General features: G+C 38.5%; 1 protein-coding gene across 7 annotated transcripts in view; it reads left to right on the top strand.

The window, feature by feature from the left end:
• Window positions 1-19936, top strand: part of RUNX1T1 (RUNX1 partner transcriptional co-repressor 1) — a 143013-nt gene that overhangs the window by 12263 nt on the left and 110814 nt on the right. For 4 of the 7 annotated variants that reach the window (XM_003311835.7, XM_063817307.1, XM_063817306.1 and 1 more), the window contains one exon: window positions 14591-14763. The exons of 2 other annotated variants lie outside the window; for them this stretch is intronic. In XM_003311835.7, the coding sequence (XP_003311883.1) occupies window positions 14676-14763 (88 nt within the window). In that variant the 5' untranslated portion in view covers window positions 14591-14675. Of the gene's footprint in view, window positions 1-9434; window positions 9495-14590; window positions 14764-19936 lie in introns of those variants that run through there. One more of the 7 variants, XM_016959671.4, reaches the window with a different exon arrangement.

Below are 19936 nucleotides of genomic sequence, written 5' to 3'. Positions count from 1 at the left end.
TCTCTGAAAAATTGGCTGCATATTCTCCTCAGTGGCCATTTCTACTCATCCATTGTTTTCTTTCAATTATCCCCTGTTCACCCCCACTTAGGAATCAGAGTTGGCTTCTAGCTGACATATCCTTGGATACTCACAAGTGTGTGCTAGTCTATATTCCTCAGTACCACCTGATCCAGGCTTCTCTATTACCAAATTCTGTTCCTGCATCAGAATACCTTCATTCTACACTGCACTGAGGCCATGAGGATTTAATCTGTTTTTGTTGTTGTCGTTGTTGATCTTATCCAGTATGCTGGAGTGATTTTCTGCCCAGTCCTTAGTTCTTGAGTCTTGTTCCTTTCCTAGTTGGTCACTCCATTATATCTTGATCTCAGCATTTCCCAGTTGGCCAGGTTCAACTTCCTGGTTACCTCTTAAGATAAGGTTAGAGGACTTGTACATCACCTTTACTGCTGGAAAAAAAGAGTTTGTAACTAGTTTCATAGTGTAAAGCTTTCTCCGTATTAGAAAAAAAAAAAAAAGGACCTGGTGTCTGTGTGCAGTCGCTTGACTAATAGGCAAACTGAAGTTCCCTTTCCAGTTCAATCACTGACTTGCTGGGTGGCCTGGGGTGCATTCCAGCCCTCAGGCAAATTTCTCAGAAGGCGAAGGGCAGACTTGGTGATTCTTAGGCTTCCCAACTCTCACACGGACAAGTCTCTGTGTGATACTGAAAGTAGGCTTTGGGGCTTTCCCAGGGTTAGGAGAGTGAAAAAAAAAAAAAATGCTTTTTTTTTTTTTTTTTTTAATTCAGGGATTGGGGTGGGTGACACTATAAATCTTCATCTAACTGGGAAAGGGATCAGTGTGGAATATTACTATCATTCCAGTCTTCTCCATCATAAAGAAGAGCCATTATGGACTAGGGAGCCATTCTTTCCATAGCTATCCTAAATCTTAGATGATTGTCTGAAATTTTTGTTTTTACGATTCCTTTTTCAGAGGTGAATGATGTAGGAATAAATCTGTTTATGTAGTGAGGAGGGAACTAAAGAGTCTGGGTCTTGTCCAAGGAAAATTGCCTTTATGCTTTCGCCTCATAGTTACTGGACAAGATGATGAACTCAGCGCCTAGGGGTGGGAGTGAGGGGCTAGGGGCTGAGGTGGATGGGGTTGCTTGTGTTTAGCAGGCATTCACCATACCCCCGGTCTCAAAGTTGGGACTCGCTTCACTTGGGAAATTTAGAAAATGACCTCTTTAAGCCATTTTTTGGAGAGAACCTGGTAGCTTGTTTAATTGAACATGGGCACATTATCATCTGGCTAGGAATCAGATCTCAGGAAAGACTAAACAATTCTCTTTTTGTCTGAAGAAATAGTTTGCTATTGCTTCTAAAATAATTAAATAATTCAATTATTACCTATTGATTTTGTACTTTAGTTTGTAAAACTGATGTAGGTGATTAAAATATAGACATTATTAGAGATTTGATTCTAATTTGGGTGGTTATAAATAGTAAACCCAGGCTAGGGTTTCTTTTGAACTTAAGAGTTATTGGCATTCTTCTGGTTTGATCAAGGTGAGCACTTCCTCATCATCCAAAATGACAGTGGAAACTTACTGTTTACTAGGATGTCAGGGATTGGTTTGGCTTGGAAGTAATATTATTTTCATCTGACATAGAAATGGATGTCAGAGGAAGCACTGTTGCTTCATAGGCTGTAGAAAATTTTTGCATTGGTATTCAGAGTTCAATGGGAAGTCAAATTGAAGTTCTTTGCCACAAAGGAGAATGTCTTAAGCGTATATATACAGTGAACTCGTAGTTGGTACTAACTGGGTTGAATATTATGTCAGAGAAATATTAGATAAAATATTAGCAGCAGTAATGGTAATTTGTCTAAAGAAGCTCAAGAGATGGGTGGCCACCGATAATATGAAGGGAAACAGTGTCAGAGCAGTAATGAGCTAGACATGGCCACGTAATGAGATAATTAGAGCACTAGGAGAGAGAACTAGCTGTGAGATGTTATTATAAAGAGTATCTGGGAGGACTCTTCCACTAGACTTTTTGGAGAATCCACCTAGTAACACTTAGTGAGGAGACCAGAGCCTAATATTAGGAAAGCAGATCTATAATGGTACCTAAAAGGGTTGGCACAGATCATGGTGCCAGGGAAATAGCACAGCTGTATTGTGGAAAATACTTCAAATGCACATTGACAAGTGGAGTATCAGAAATTAGGAAGTTATCCCCACTGGTTATAAGCATGGTACAAGCTGCGCTTTAAATGCAGTCTTGGGAAGTTGATTAGACTAGCTTAAACTAGAAGTACTATACCCCTTTCCCTAACCTCAAGATACAGGGGCATGTGAACTGTAAGACAGGTCATGGAAGACTAATAGCTTATTTTCTGAGTCTATGCATATGTTATGTACACAGTGATGAGCAAACACAGCTGGGAAGAACAGCAGATGATATTGGGATTGGAACTGGGTGTTTATCAGACTGACATAGTAATCCTCCTTTCCTGTGAAAGTGTTCTTTTTAAGTGACTGTTGGGATTCTGTAACTTTTGTAACTTTTATCATGTGTCACACAAGGAGTGTGCTTTACTCCACAGCTCCTTTGCCCACTTGTCACACATTTTCATTCTCCAGTTCAGCTAGATTTATTTAGAAATGAGTTCCGCATTTGACCTCTGATGAGAAACAAATGTGGACAATGAATTCTCATCCTTTTGTTTAAATAAAGGTAGGTAGGTCAGTTCATGTCTAAAGGAAGAGTTAATGTGATCAGTCTCCATTGATGTGCCTAAGATTTGAGTTGGCTCGAGAGAGCAGGTATAAAATATTGGAGGAAAATATAGGTGAAGAGCAATAAAATGTGAACAACCCATTAAACCTGATTTGACTACTTATAAAGAAAGTCACATGCTGTTTTGGTAGCCATGGTAAAGACACCTTTTACAGCATCTGATAGAAAAGTAAAATGTTTACTCTTGGGAGTGAATCTGAAGTACATGGATAAATATTTAGTAAATGTTTTCTATGTGTAAAGCTGTGTGCTAGGTGTAGACACAAGCAGGTAGTCGGCTCAGTTCCCACTGAATGATAAACTCAGGACAAATTAAATAGCTACATAGATCGTGGAGCTTGGTCAGTTACCAATTAAATGGTGCAGCAAGTGAGATTTTAGAGGCAGGTGTGAATTGGAATTTAAGCTTGTCTTGAGACAGGTAGGATTCATCAAGGCAAAGTTATTGTAATAGGATTGTGGTAGGTTATACAATAGGAATAGGGAGTGCAGAAGCCTAGATGTGGAAAAGACCTTTGGAGGAGTATTGGGGTGGAGTAGGGGTGGAGAGAGAATAAATTAATACTGTGGCTGCAGCAAAAAGGGCCCTTGGGTGTTGAGTGGGAAATGAGAGCAGAAAGATCATAAATGTCTTGAATATCAAGCATTTTGATTTAAGCTTCAACTTCTGAATTCACCAGACATTTTTCAGCTGTGTCCTGTGGAGTGCCTCAGGGTTGGGAGGTGGGATGGAGGGTACCCAGATTGGGCACAGGGTCTTCCATCCCCTAACCACCATAAAAGCAGAATAGCTCTGCTTTTATAATAAATTGCTTTATATATTTGATTTTCTAGCTGGGTGTCTTTTGAACAGAGGAGTCCGTGATAAAATAGATCTTTATAAAACCAAGGTTAAAATAAAAATTGAGCTAGGCAAAAGGAAACCCTGCATCCAATAACAGTTATGTTTGCAAAGAGTTGGTCCTAATGTGAGGGGCCAGATGGACTGGAGGCCAAGGCCAGGCGAGAAGCTTGTTGCTGCAGTTTAGGTTTTAGATATTGCAGAAGGATGACCAGCGTTGGGTTTGTGGGATGAGGAGGAAGAGGCAGGGGCAGGAGGTATTGCAAAGGAAAAATAATTAGCACTTGGATAGAGCAGTGGATTTAGAGAGGGGGAAGTTATTAATACCAACCTGGATTTAGTATCAAGTGCTCTTAACTTGCCAGAAGCTGGGAATCACTTCAGGTGTTTGTTTAGAGGCAGCTTTGTTACCCTACCCCAGACTCATAGAATCACAGCTTCTAGAGAAGAGCTTCAGAATCCATTTGCAGACCTCGGTCCCAGGGCTTCTGGTGGTCCCACCTGCCTTTCGGAGATGGTGACAGGGCTGTCAAGTGGTGGGTGTTCCTTAAAATGCGGTTGTTACATAAAAGATCTGTTATTTACCACTTTAGGACTTGGCTCCCTCATGTGTTTTGCCTCTTTCCACAGATTTCAAACTCTTCTTTGAGTTTCTCTTTTGCAGGTGCCCTCAGGCTGTGCAGGAGAATGCAAAGTGGTCAGGTGGGCTGGGTTCTGGGACCCTTAACTTCTCATTTGACCAGTGCAGCCTGCTTTATAAATTTCAAACATTGGACTTTTGTTTGTAAAATAATTTATAAAACTTCTTTGAATTCTAACATGGTAAGAAGGAGAGAAGGTAGAGATGACAGCATATGGAGTTAAGGAGTAGCTGATGAAAGCAGTGCTTGTAAACCACCAGGCCTCAGACTTGGGCTCAGTGCTCTTGGAGGAAGAGGGAGCGTGGTTATTTAAAGGTGCTTTTGAATCTAGATTCATTTGTTCAGTACCCCAAGCACTGTCTGTAGACCAAATACTTTTTCATGTGATGATATTTTTCAAATCAACTTTAAATGAAAAGAACAAAAAATGCATTAAAATCTACTGAGTTTAATAGAAATGTCTATCCATTTTACAATTAACAGATAGTAAACTAAATACTATCATGTGCTGAGCCATACTTTTTTTAAATGGAGGAGTTGTTTTGGAAAAGTAAAGGAATTTCTTTAACATGTTAAAGAGCCTTCAATCCTTATTGCTCACTCTTAGTTGACCCCTATGTGAGAGATTTTAGTTATTGGAAGAAACAACAAAAAAATCTACCTGGGTGAGGACTTTTAGGATATGGTTCATTAAGATAATATTATTTCAAGGTCTTTATCTTGTTTTGTCTGATAACACTTAATTTAAAAACATGCTGGCAATTCTTTTTATTTTTTGAACTTTAACCATATTTGGAGTTTGTGGTTTTGTTCTAAAATCTGTCAGAATTGGATTTTTTAAGACTTTTCTCCCTCTGTAGTGAATTATGCTTGATAAGAACTAATTATTAAGCATAAAGAAATCAATCTTTTTTAAAGAATGAAACATTTATGTGTGTTGATACAGAATTGTTCCTGAGATATATCATTAAATGAGCAAAGCAAGGAGCAGAAGAATGTCTGTAGAATGCTGTGTTTGTACAAAAAAATGCATAGAATTCTACTTGTGCAAGTATATACAAGAATCTGACAATAGTGCTTGCTGTTAGGGAAGAAAGCAGGGCCAGGAAGTAGTGGTGGAAGGAGCCTTTTTGCTGTATGTCCTTTGGTACTCTGAGTCATTTTACAAATCTTTTGCCTGTGTCGCCCAGGTTGACTGGTCTGGGCCTCTGCCCTTCCAGAGGGAAGTGATGCTGCTCTTCCCTGCCAGAAGGCAGTCGAGTATAGTGATGAAGAGACCTAACTCCCAAGTGCTTTACCATTTATCTCCTTTAGCTACCCTTTTCATCTAGAAATAATTTTCATCTGGATAATAATGGCATGGCCTCATAGGGTGGTCATGAGGATGACGTGATATGTGTGAAGCACAACCTTCAGTAAAGGGTTGCTTTTTCTTGGCATCTGACTTGATGGCTATGGAACCGTTCATCACTTTCTTCTCTAAACCCCAGTAGTCTCTCTTTGGCTGCTTCTTCATTCAGCAAATGCTTAATAGACAATCTGGCCCTGATGGACACTGGGGGATATGAGGATGTTGAAGACAAATGACACCCTGCTTTGCCAGGCCTTTCCTGGACCTCTCTCTCTCAGCCTTCTCTAAAACCCTGGGTTGCTTCACGTTTGGTCACCTAAGCTCTTTCTGCAGGGAAGCCAAGCTTGGCTCACTTTGTCCTCTCCTAAGCCTCTGGTGACACTTTCATGACCCTTCTTCCCCAAAGATAGAATTTACTACATCCAACTCTGCTATCATCCGTGCAATTCAGACTTCTCTGCTGGTTTGTAAGACCTTCAAAAGTGGGAGTCTGGAACAGTTGGGGTACTTTCTAATGCTTTGTTAAATAATTATTGAGGGCTCATGCCTTGAACTCAAGTGATTTACTTAAAACTGTCCTGAAACATTTCACTGCTGAGACTAAAGTGAAATCTTTGGTTCCAACAGCATGTTGTTTTTTTTCTCAACCTCTTTCCACCTTGGTCGCTTTCATTGCGTTCTCTTGTCAAAGAATGCACAATTTATTGCTGTTATATTTTGGCTTATAAGTTTTGGCAGCTAAAAAACATACAATAAAACAAAAGCAAAATCCACCCCCACCCCCACCTCCCACTCCAAACAAAACACCCCATCTTTTATTTTTATTTTTATTTTTATTATACTTTAAGTTCTGGGATATATGTGCAGAACGTGCAGGTTTGTTACATAGGTATACATGTGCCATGGTGGTTTGCCGCAACCATCAACCTGTCATCTACATTAGGTGTTTCTCCTAATGCTGTCCCTCCCTTAGCCCCCCACCCCGACAGGCCCCGGTGTGTGATGTTCCCCTCCCTGTGTCCATGTGTTCTCATTGTTCAACTCCCACTTATGAGTGAGAACATGCATTGTTTGGCTTTCTGATCTGGTGATAGTTTGCTGAGAATGATGGTTTCCAGCTTCATCCATGTCCCTGCAAAGGACATGAACTCATTCTTTTTTATGGCTGTGTAGTAGTCCATGGTGGATATGTGCCACATTTTCTTTATCCGGTCTGTCATTGATGGGCGTTTGGGTTGGTTCCAAGTCTTTGCTATTGTGAACAGTACTGCAATAAACATATGTGTGCATGTGTCTTTATAGTAGAATGACTTACAATCCTTTGGGTATATACCCAGCAATGGGATTGCTGGGTCAAATGGTATTTCTGGTTCTAGACCCTTGAGGAATTGCCACATTGTCTTTCACAATGGTTGAACTAATTTATACTCCCACCAACAGTGTAAAAGTATTCCTGTTTCTCCACATCCTCTCCAGCATCTGTTGTTTCCTGACTTTTTAATGATCACCATTCTAACTGGTGTGAGATGGTATCTCATTGTGGTTTTGATTTGCATTTCTTTAATGCCCAGTGATGATGGATGAGCTTGTTTTCATGTTCATTGTCTGTATAAATGTCTTATTTTGAGAAGTGTCTGTTGATATGCTTCACACACTTTTTGATGGGGTTGTTTTTTTCTTGTAAATTTGTTTAAGTTCCTTGTAGATTCTGGATATTAGCCCTTTGTCAGATGGGTAGATTGCAAAATTTTTCTCCCATTCTGTAGGTTGCCTGTTCACTCTGATGGTAGTTTCTTTTGCTGTTCAGAAGCTCTTTAGTTTAATTAGATCCCATTTGTCAAGTTTGGCTTTTGTTGCCATTGCTTTTGGAAAATACCCCATCTTTAGGCAAACTGTGAAGTGGTCAAGCCACTTGGATCTTCATAGATGCACACTGTAACTTTTTATTTTATTTTCTTACCCTGAAGTTCATAAATGGGCTTTAATAAAGGATAAGCTTCTTGAAATTATAAGCAAAATTTTATGTATATGGACATTTTTATGAGATCGAACAATTTCTTTGATCAAGGGTCCAAACAAGGCTAAAAACCATTGTAGTGGCTTCCAGATTTTCCCTACCAGATTCCCTCCAGTTGTCCCTTAGTTGTCAGGGTCTCCCTCTTCCTTCTCTCCCTCCTCCTTCTCTCCCTCCTCTCTTCCTCTGGATACCCATATCTGCTTTCTGGACAGATCCCCAGTCTGAGTACTCTTCCTCCAGGACCCTTCCCCCGACATTCCTTCCCATCCAGTCTGGTCTTTTGTCTGACATTGTGTGGGATTCCAGCTGCTCTACTGCCTGATGAATCAGCTTCAGAACCACAGATGGTACTGAACAGTGAGGTAGGTCCATCTCAGCCTGAGATGCCGTGGCTCACAATGCGGAAATGGTAAAGAGTCTCACTGTTTTTTCTTCAGGAAACCTTTTTATTGAAAGAGACAGTTTCGGCAGTGCAGCCTTCAGTTTCTTAATGCAAGTGACTGGACAATTTTAGACAGCTGTGTGTGGGGCCTCAAGGGAGGACTTGATGGAATGATGTTTTCGTATTGTCTTAATATCGACTTGTGAGTGAGCTAATTTTGTAAGTCACTCTTAGAGATCTACTCTCTTACCCAAGATGACCCTGTGCACATGACGGGGCAAGGTCTGAACCTAGATTTTCTTCAAGACTTCACTATTCCAGAGCTTACTACTCTCCTGGAATTCTTCAAACCCTACCACGTAGGAATTTTCTACATGAACAGGGTCAGCCACACTAATTACAGCAGGGAATGATACTAAAGTACAAATGGAAAACTATCAAAACCTTTCACTGCACTTAGAAAAGTTACTGTTTACAGTACAAAAATACCACAACTTAGGCCAGGCGCGGTGGCTCAAGCCTGTAATCCCAGTACTTTGGGAGGCTGAGGCGGGCGGATCATGAGGTCAGGAGATCGAGACCATCCTGGCTAACACGGCAAAACCCCGTCCCTACTAAAAATACAAAAAATTAGCCGGGCGTGGTGGCAGGTGCCTGTAGTCCCAGCTACTTGGGAGGCTGAGGCAGGAGAATGGCGTGAACCTGGGAGGTGGAGCTTGCAGTGAGCGGAGATTGCGCCACTTCACTCCAGCCTGGGCGACAGAGTGAGACTCCATCTCAAATAAATAAATAAATAAATAAATAAATAAATAAATAAAATACCACAACTTTCCAAGTTTCTGAGAGACAAGAGACAAAGGGAGGGAGGAAGAGAGGAAAGGGGGAAAAAGAGAGAGAGAGATCAGTTGATAGGAGCAGCAGCAACCAGGCCATGCTGGCAACTGGACAGTTGTTATAGCCTCTTGAGATGTGTGACCATCAACCACGAAAGCAGATATTTCCAAAGTTCCATTTTTTTTTCCAGGTGGAAATTGCTGGCGTGGAACAGATGCCTTTATTTGGAGAAAACAGTCTTTGTAAATGATTCTGGTTCTGTCTCCTCTTATTCCCTAGAGAGAGTCTTTCCCAGATGAAATTAGATTAAAAAAAAAAAAAAAAAAAACTACCAAACATCAGTTTGTGTTTTTTTTTCATCACACCAAAATGTTTTAGAGCCTGCAGCTTAATTCCACATATTTTGGTTTTGTTGACTGATCCTAGGTATTTTGTTTTTATCACTAATAGTGCAGTAATTACTTTCAGAAAGAAAAAGATTATGATTGTACTGATATTTTTGAGTAGTGACCTTTGCTTTCATTTATTTCATATTTAATTATATTAAAATAGGTACTACCTCTTTTCTAGTATCAAATGATAAGAACTGAGCACACTGGATGAAATAATACTTGCACTGGGAGCACTAAGGTAGGCGCTTTACAAGTATTATCTCCTCATATCATCCTGATAAGTTAGGTGTTATTATCTTACTTTGGAGATTTAAATCTGAAGCTTAGAGAGGTTAAGTGACTTGTCCAAGGTCAAATAGCTGATAAGTGAGTGTAAGAACTGAGATTCCAATCCAGCCAGAGTGCGTATACAGTGGGCTTCTAAATGGCCCGCGTGTGTAGGCCACAGTCATTTATAACACTTTATTTTTTGAAAATTAAATTATATCTGCAACAGAGAAGATATTTAAGAGCTTCCTACCATTTAAAATTGCCTGGTTTGTTAACTCACTGGTCATATTGCATTGTTGATACTTAGTTGGTTGCCTACCTTCTGATTAATTTGTTACTTAAAAATATTTGTAGGATTTTGAAATAATGCCTTATCACAAGAGAAAGGGGCTTGAAGAAAGACCAGATCATATTCCATTATCAGTTATTCCCTGTTTACTCAGTCAGTATTTAGTGAACACCTTTTGTGTGCCAGGCACTGTGCTAGGCACTGGGTATGGGCATTGTTGAATAAACATGGCCATGCTCTTGCAGCCCTGCCAATGGAATGAATAGAGTGCATCAATGTAGGGTCCAAAGGTGTAAGAAATTAAGATTGGATCTCATTTCTACAACAGCTGACATGCTCAATTGTGAGATAATCCAATGCATAAAAAGCTGCTAGAGTGCACTTATGCCTTAAAGGTTGTATGGACTCTGCTGCAGTTCCCAGTCACAGTGTCCTGCTGCTCAGTGTGGGACAAAGGGCTGGCTTCATAGCCGTGGATGTCGTGGGTGATTTCCATGCTACCCTATCTCTATACAGCACCAGTGGGAATGGGCTTCTGTGAACAGTACCTGGCAGGTAAAAGGTTGCAGAGCCTGATGTAGACCCAAAGTACTATAGTATAAAGAAGAGAAAAAGATCACAGGTCACAGAAGTAGCCACGGAAAGGTTTGCCAAAGTCATGGTGATTGAATTGGGCTTTTGTGGCATTTCATTGAGTGGGATTCATTTGTTTTTCTTTTTATTTGGGGCTACAACTAGGTTCCTAGTCCAGTTCCACATGTGGAGGGTAGAGTAATGAGCACCCCCCAGATGAGACCCTAGCTCTCACAGAGCTTGCATTTTGGGTGGGGGAGGGAGAAAGATAAAAACGAAGTTACTAAGATTATTTCATGTAGTGCTAAATATAATTAAGACAATTAAGAAACAATGTTAGAATGATGCAGAGGGTGGGGGGACATGGTAGTGAGACTTTATTTCAAATGGTTGGGGAAATCATCTGTCAGGCGGTGACTCTTGAACTAAAGCCTGAGGGTTGAGGAAGAACTGGCCGTGCAGCAGTCTATGGGAAGGGCCGTGAAGTCAGTGAACGAAGCCACCAGCATGAGAGGAAGTGTTCCATCAGGGAGTTTATCCAGCCAGAGAAGAGCTGTACTCTGGAAGGGTGTGGTTGGAGTGGAGGCTGAAAACTGTAGATGAGTGCCAAGTGATGGAGGGTCTTGTATGTGAGATTAGGCAAGAATAAGGACTGTGTGTTTCTGTGTGTGAATCTAGGAGATGAGTAGTTAGAAGAGAGAAGGAGAATCTGGATGAGTGTATGCATGGAAGCTTAAGGAAGCTTGTGAAACTAGGATAATGACATTTAGTTCACATGACCTGCGATGAGGGGCACCCAAATCACACAGTGTCTCAGTTACTTCCTCTTGGAAGTTGAGTATAGTCCTGAAGTGAGGCATAGATGGTGCTCTGTTCACTACTCCTTCAAATTAGAGGGACACAGAATTGCTTACAAAGAAATGGTGAAGCTTTGACAAAGGTAAGCTACAGTCCAGTGCCAGAAACTGTACTTACCAAGGTAATATTTCCTAAGTCAGATATGCTATAACAGGTTCCTTTTATGGTGATTCCCCTTGGAAACAAAAACTAAGTGTACATTTGTTCATGTAAAATAATAGCTTTTATGATATAAAATGTTTCTATGAAGGAAAAGAAAAGAGTTAGAGTTAAGGTTTGATTCAACCCAGGTTGATAGATAAAAAGAGGTGTGTTTAAATGCTCATTTTTGGAATAACCATGTATCATTTACTAAAGGAAAAAGTGCCCCAAATGTTGATAGAATTCTCTAGAGAAATGTGTTTAGGCAGTGAAAGGATTCCTGGCAGTGATTGAGAAATACAGTAATGGGGAACTGCACTTGATCTCTTTTGAGGTTGATTCTGATGTGTGTAGTCTTTACATCCTATTAAATTTTTGAAAGATAAACTGATACAAGAGTGATTTGCCAAGGCCATATGAGGTTAACTGAATTCAAATAGAAGGTTCTCTCAAGTTATTGCATTCCTTAGAAAATAAATACATTGCGCATATGGTTAAGATTGATCAAAAAAGTATTCTGTATGCCAGTGATTACATTCCCATCTGTGATTAAGGTTTTCTGTCTGCATCTGGTTTTCACATTATATTTCTGTAACAAGAATCCTTTATATAGCAGAGTTCACTTTCTGTATTTTCTATTAGCTGCAGCTTGAACTACTGCACGGATCGCAGATTTGCACATGTGGTTTTCATTACTTCATACCATTGAGAAAAAGTAATATTTGTTTGGGAATGTATGTTTTCCACAATTTCCATGGTAATACAACATGTTGAGCCTTTTAAATAACACTTGTAGAACTACAAATTGTTTGAGGCATTCTGCTCTTGGTGGAGCTTAGCTTTTAAACTTTTCTCAGTATGTTCCCCTCGTAATGAGGTTTTACAAATTTGAGGGCTGAGCATCCAGATCTGAACAAAGCAATTATTAAAGATAGAGAGATTTTATTATCACTTCCATGTGACAGACTTCAGTGTGGAATAGGTCTCAGAAATACCTGAACGTCGTGCTTATTACCATTACTTATTTTATTATTATTTCATATTGGAAGGGTATTTAATGTGTTGGAGATATGAAGCACAAATGTGACACTCCAGTCATTGTTTTGAAAAATCCAAAGATTAGCTCTTTTTTTTTTTTTAGTTACCCTTTTGATTGTGATATATTGTTTCATATATAAAATAGTTAAGTGGTGAAAATCCTCATGGGTAACTTTAGATTTACATTGTATATTGTTTGAAACTGTATTTGTACACTATGTTAACATTTAAGAATTTACAAATATGCACATTTAAAATACTTTGTTATCACCATGTTCCTGCCAATTTTCTTCATTCACTTCAAAAAACTCTGATTAAAATAGATACAAGTGAAGTTAAAAAGTAAAGCAGTATATTCTAAATTGAGAGATCATTTTTAATTGAGAAATTTGTCTTAAAGTTTATCACATGGTAATTTTATGTGCCTCAAAACCAAGATTAAGTACCCCATTTTTGTTAAACCCAGACATTGGTCTGATATTTAGCAGTCATGAGAAGGAAGATATAGACTTAGACTCTAGAGGATTTGTATATGCTTTGCCTGGTTCGTTTGCTCAGTAGAGATTATTAACTATGGCTCATATAGGGGCATGATCCACTTTTGTCAGGCTCTCTGATGGCCTTTGTTGATGGTTGCTGAAGCACAAAATATATATTATGATTGAATCTAAGAAGAGTATACATTTTCTTTTTTCCCAATATTTGTTTAGTCTATATAAAATGTTTTTTACCTTTGTACAGAAACATTGGAAATAACAGAATTGTGCAGAAAAGTTACTCACATTGCCATCTTCCAGAAATAATCATATTTAACATCTAGATGTATTTACTTTCAGTCTTCCCCTCTGTGTGCACCCTCCCCCACTCCACTATTTGAGTACTTACACAACCTATACGTGTACATATATTTATGTATCTTGGTTATAGCATTGAAATTTTTTGCTTTATCATTTGTTAATAAAATTGTTAGTATTTATAGTAAGCTAAATGTTTCCAAGATCCAGCTGATTGTCTTTAATGATCTTTGCTTACTGCAAGGCAATTCCCAACTAAGAAATGTCTAGTAATGTATTTTAATTAATCAGTACTTATTTAATTTTTAAACCTTAAAGAACAAGAAACAACTGATTGCATCACAAAAGAATCATAATGTGGCACATAAACTACATTGATTTTTTAAAAAATAGAACCTGCTTGTTTTATTTACATCAGAATATGTTCACCGATTTTAATTTCTAGGAAGTAATTTGGTCTCAAAAAATAATAGCTACAGCCTTAGTAATTCCTTTTGAGACTGCTTTTAGAAATCTTTCTTCCCTTGCATTTATTGAGTTCCTACCTTATATGTGTATGATTGTGCTGGACCCTTATATTTCCTAGTTTGTAAGAATTACATAGCAATACTTTTTCTATTCATAGTAGTGATAGTAGTGGTCTCATTTTTAATCATAGTAGGTGAGGAATAGACAATAAATATTGTGAATGAACAAATTCTAAGTTTGTCAAATATAGCAGGAAAAATGAGAAAATTTATATTATTAAAAGGAAGAAAAGGTGTAGAAGGTTGTTGATTTGGTAAAATAATTCAACAATATTTGTTTCATTAATATTTTTTAACTACTCTATTACATAAGGATTATTCTTCACTGTTGTTTTAAACTATGTGTGCTAATAATGGCAATACTGAAATTTCAGAACAGCGAAACAAAATTTGAATAATGAAACAAACCACTTTGTTTTGAAACAGGATTAACTTGTGTGTAAAATTCCATAAATAATAATGTCTAAATTGTTTTCTAAAGAAAACATAATATCTGACAGATTATTTATTTTTTTGAAACAGGTAAAATGTAACATTCTCTTAAGGTATTGATGTGCATATCTTTAAAACCAATTTAAGAAAAGAAGAGCTTTCAGGTTCAGAATGTATCCAGCTTTGAGTCAGATGATTGGAAAATTAAGAGTCCTTTAGAAAACGTCATGATAGGAACTGAGACAATGGGGATTGTTTTGGATTCTTCTAAAATTTAGAAGAGCTTGTATCTGTTTTTTTTTTAAACAAAACGTAACAAAACTGGCCTAGTGTTATCATGTAAACAGATGGGTATGATACTTCAGACTGGTTGTGATATATGCATTTTTTTTCCCTTTGTTGTTGTCAATAGAAAAGATTGATCTCTGGGCTGGTGAACATAATCTCTGTCCCAGTCAGAAAAGGAGAGAGGAAATTAGCAGAGCGATTGGTGGAGAATGATATCTGTCAAAAGAAACACTTGGAGAGCACTGAGTTTAGTAATAGGTGACTGCCGGAAAAAAGGGAACTTTGAATATTGTCAAGGTAAGGAACAGACAAATATTTTGATTTTGCAATTTACTTACGTACCAGAAAAATCAATCTATTTTTTCCAATAAATTATAATTGTAAAGATTTTCTTTTTTTCTTCCTTCTTCTAGTGCCTGTTCTATTGTATGTTTTAAACATTTGTCTTTGAAATCTTTGGGTGTGGGGATTGGGTGGGGATCAATCTGGTGGTGGGAACCCTGTTTGATAGTTTTGGGTCTGAATATATCAAATGATCAAGTACCAAATTTTTTCACCCTCTTCTTGTTGCAGTGCTTCTTGCCATGTTTCATAATACATCTGTTATAAGCTGAGCAATACTTGGAGTTAAAGAGTAAAAACTATGCCATGATTTCTGTGTTTATTGTAACGAGGAGATGGTGTTTTCTGAAACAGTTTGTTGACTAAATAGGCAAAAAACTGCCTTTCAGTTTATTATTTCTTCTGATGTATTTGGATTTTTAAAAAACTTTTAGGCAAATGTCACATCCTAAGCAGAGTTCATTCCATAGACACATTAAGAAAAAAGGTGATATCTTAATTTAGGAAAACAGCAAATATAAACTGAATGTATTGCCATTTGGCAAGAGACTTCTTAAAGTCTGCAATATTTGAAAATTCAAGGAAGCCCTGAATTATGGGAGAGAGTTCATGTCTCCTGTAGCCAGCTCTGTTCCAGGTTTAGTGGATAGTGGACTTGTGCAGAAGCACCAGGGCATAAGGATCCACTGCTAAGAAAAAGTTGAGAGTCAACACAAATGTTGTGTGATACTGGTTGGCACTCTAGTGGTTGGGAAGAGATTTTAAGTTCTGTGACTGACTGACTGACTACGTAGAAAGAGGGGGAGCGAAATACTCACCCTTGGTGACCACTGTTCTGGAAACATCACTGCTAGCGTCCACCCCACAATGTCTACTCTTGCCATTTTTACAAATGCTTATCGGCTTGTTCTTAAAGTTCTCAGGAAGGTGTTGGAAAATAAAGTTGTTTTTTTTTTTTTCTTGAAAGACCAGAGAAAATGAAATAATTCCCTGTAGGATGATACACTCCTTTGGGGAAGCCTTAATCATGATTTGGTTTCTGTGTCTGTATTTCCCTTCCTTTCATTCCTCCTTCTTCATACTGTGATGATGTTCTTTTAATACAATTAATGAGAGACATCAATTCAAAAGAGAAGGCAAGGAGTTCAATTGTTTAAGCAGTTGAGACATCTCCCATGACTACTTCTCTTTTCTTAACCTTATGCACTGTTGTTACTAAACATTGGTTTTTTGAGAACTCAGATCTTGGTTGATTAGCCTGCTAAAGTCTTGCATAGAGAAAAAGAAAAGGTATCAATATCTTAAAGGAAAAAAACTAATAATAATAACCATCCCGCTTTAGAATTGTTTTCTTGTCATCTTCTACCAGTTTGGGCTTCCACATTAAGCTTGGGCTTAATGTGTCTATGGAACTCCTTGCTTTCTGCCTTATGTATCTGCGTGGAGTTTGTATTAATATGATAAAGATATCTAAGATGCAGATTAAAAATCAAAAAGGATATTGGACTTTAAAGCTTGAACATATTGCAGATACATAGAGTTACTATCTTTACCCACTCGCATTCCATCACAATCTATTCCTTTCTGGTCATGTGGAATATATCTGTGGCCTGCTGGCAATGAACCATTGCAGCATGGAAGATCTATATTGAAAGCAAAAATGCATGACAAGAACACATATCTTAATATAATTTAGAATGCATTTATTTGTTATTCATGTACGGAACCCCCAGCATCATGTATCAGAAACACAATGTGCAATTTCTTCTTTTTTTCCTGTCTCTCCTACTCTCCTGTATGTGTGGTGTGTGTACATACTTTAAACATGATGTCTGTATACACATATACATATTTGTATTGACCTATTTTGTAACTGTTGGGTTTTCTTTGTTTTCCATGTGGCATTAAAAATTTACTTCTAGGCCAGGCATGGTGGCTCATGCCTATAATCCCAGCACTTTGAGGGGCTGAGGCAGGAGGATTGCTTGAACTCAGGAGTTCTAGACCAGTCTGGGCAACAAAGTGAGACCCCATCTCTACAAAAAAATTAAAAATTCAGGCGAGTGTGATAGCACATGCCTGTAGTCCCAGCTACTTGGGAGGCTAAAGTGGGAGGATTGCTCGAGCCCAGGAATTCGTGGCTGCAGTGAGCGATGATTGCACCGTTTTACTCCTGCCTGGGCAACAGCAAGACCCTGTTTTTAAATAAATGAATAAATATAATAACAATAATAATTACTCCTAATTTTTTTTTCCTCTTTGTAATAATATTAGGTGTATAGAAATATGGGGTTCAAACTCAACTTAAGAAGTTGGGAAAACAGAAATCACATACTTTACATTTTAGAACACCTGGAATCCATTGGGCTCTTAGAGTTTTGGAGTTGTAATTTAGAAGCAGATGAAGCAAAGGACTATCCATGGCTGAACAGTCGGCATTGTGAGTGAGAATGGCCTGAGGTGGCGCCAGAGAGTCTGGTCTGCGTAGCAAGTTTGAAGCAGGCTGGGGTCTCCTGGAGATGGGCCTCTGTTAGGGCAGAGGCTGGGGGGCAGGAGGGTGGGAAATGATACTAAAGGGGTATGCCACCAGCTTGGGTGGAAGCTGGTAAAATGAGAACGCTGTTGTGTTTCCCACCTGGTGTTTTAAAGCATACCCAAGGTACACACAGTGCTTGGTCCTCTAGAATGCCATTTGGAGCCGTTCTCCTGTAATGCCTGCCATTGTAGGGACCAGACAGATTTGGGACACCTAGGAGTGGTAGTCTGGCCTGAGGAGCTTGCTATCATAAGCCATTGAGGACAATTCTAAGAAGGGTGTAGTATCTGACATATTAAAAAGATCCATATGTTTTCTAAAAGATGTAAGAGGAAGCAGCTTGGGAGGAAAGAATGACAGGAAACTTTTTTTGCAAAGAGTGCCTGTTTATGTTCATTCATATCATGGAATGGGATATATAGGTAGTATCAATTTTTACATATTATGTGGGTTTCAAAAGCCACATTTGTATTTTGAAAAAGAGGTATTTTTAAAATGCTGATATAGATGATGCTGTGCACCTTTATATATTGGTATCTTTGTTAGGAAGAGGAAAGTTATTTTATTAAGTAAAATTGCTGCTTTTAGAGAGTATCTGCTCTTATTTTTAGTTTTTCTTGGTCATGTTTGAGGGGTCTGATAGCATTAATGGGCTTTACCCCACATGGAGCTTTGAGCTTATTGTAGCACTGCACACTGATCCCAGGTCAGTGTGATGCGTGAAATCAATTTATTTGAATCTCTTTGCCTCTATAGGAATTTGGCAGCATGCCAGTTGTTTTCATTTAATGTTCTTTGTGTTGAACACAGACAAGCAGGCATGCTTTTGTATTCTTCTCTCTTTTGGTCTCTGTCTCTTTCAGCCAATATTTTACTGTATGGATTTTGAGATGAAAGAAGAGTATATCATTTATATGATTCTAATCATTGTTTAATTATATATGTATATAAATATACCACTTTCTTATCTTTTAAAGGATATGTTTGATATTCCTGAGTTTGAATGGTGACTTTGCACACACAAAATATTTTAGAGTTTTGTTTAAATAAAATTTTTGGTGAAACATAATAAACCAGATCATAGATGGTATTTGCTTACATTAATTACCACTATCAAAATTTAAAATAACAATGTTAATTATGTAACACAACAAATGTTTAATTTGTAAACTGGACTATCAAAATCATTTATTTCTTGGTGAGCCTTCTTTGAATTTGAAGATTTACACTTTAATCAAGCATGTTAAAAATTATAATTATTTGAGTATAATTTTCTTTGATCCATCTTGATTAAGATACCAGCGTTTTACACAGATTTGCTGTATATGAATTTTTATGAAGTTTCTGCCATTAAGGTACTTTTTTGTTTTTTAAAATTTGGAGGGTAATGACTGGGAATAGCATAGAGATTTTTATGACAAATAAAATCAGACCTTTCTCTGGATGTTTTTATAGGCAGGACTTGTTTCTGGGTCAGCTTTAGGAAGAGGTGGAGAAGGAAATGAGAGAGAGTGAGAGGAGAATGTTCTGTTGATGCTCCGGGCAGTTCTTGCGGAAGTTGATATGCAGAACCATGGAGCCGCAGCTTCGGGGTCAGGCTCATACCCAGCAGCCCTGCTTCCTTGTTTAATTACCTGAAGAGCAAAACAGTCAGGCTGGGAGTGTGTGAAAACCCAGTATCTCTCACAGCCGCCTGGCGCTCTGACATCCTGCAAGGCCAGCCCTGTCTGTCCGCCAGCGTCAGGCTGGCTCAAACTCTGGGTTCCTTTCTTTCGGGAGGCATTGTGTGGAAGAGGGTTTGGTCAGGAATTTGAGGCTCCTGCCAATGCTGTGTCCCCTGCTCTCCCCTTGTGGACCACACTGACAGACATGCTTGATTAAAAAAAAAAATATCTAAGAATTTGGCTCTATTTTACACTTCTGGCCTTGCTATGAAACAATCTGTTTCAGCAGCAACAGACGTTAACCAGTAGAGGGCTGGCCTTAGTTTGTTGGGTTCTTATTTTCTGAGTTCCCATTATATAGTGTCCTATGTGTGTTGCTCTTTTCCAGTCAGACTCATTAGTAGTCTGGTGTGGAGCTAGTAGTTCAGAGATTGCTTTTATGAGGCGGTTTTGGAATCTTCATCTGCCCATGAAAATAGAATAGTCCATTTTTAAAAAAAGGTGATAGAACTTTTGCACTTGGATGTTTTTTCCTTTTCTTGGAATTGGAATATGGTCTTTGACATTTGCTGTGGGAAGGGCCATACTCTTTGACGAAGCTGGAGGTGGTGAGAAATAATATTTGCACAGTAATGTGTGGCCAATTTGAGGGTAACATGGGATAAATATTCTGAGAAGTGCTTGGAGATGGAGCCATGTGGGAGATCCCATGAATATAAGAGGATTTTATCTTACCAAGAGGAAATCTGTCCACACAGTGGGCTGATGAAATGTCTTTGCTGTGGGTTGGGAAACAAAGGTGGTGGTGGTGGTGTTTCCTGCAAAGGCAGGGGAAAGTGTGACTACATGTGCAGTGATTTGGTTTTTCCAACTACTTCATTAGGATTCTGTCATGCAGACTGAAGGGCATTTACCCTTTAGATGCACA

The sequence above is a fragment of the Pan troglodytes genome, chromosome 7, assembly GCF_028858775.2.
Source record: "Pan troglodytes isolate AG18354 chromosome 7, NHGRI_mPanTro3-v2.0_pri, whole genome shotgun sequence".
NCBI lineage: Eukaryota > Metazoa > Chordata > Mammalia > Primates > Hominidae > Pan > Pan troglodytes.
The sequence above is the reverse complement of the archived record's forward strand: the minus strand, read 5'-3'. Positions and strand labels throughout refer to the sequence as shown.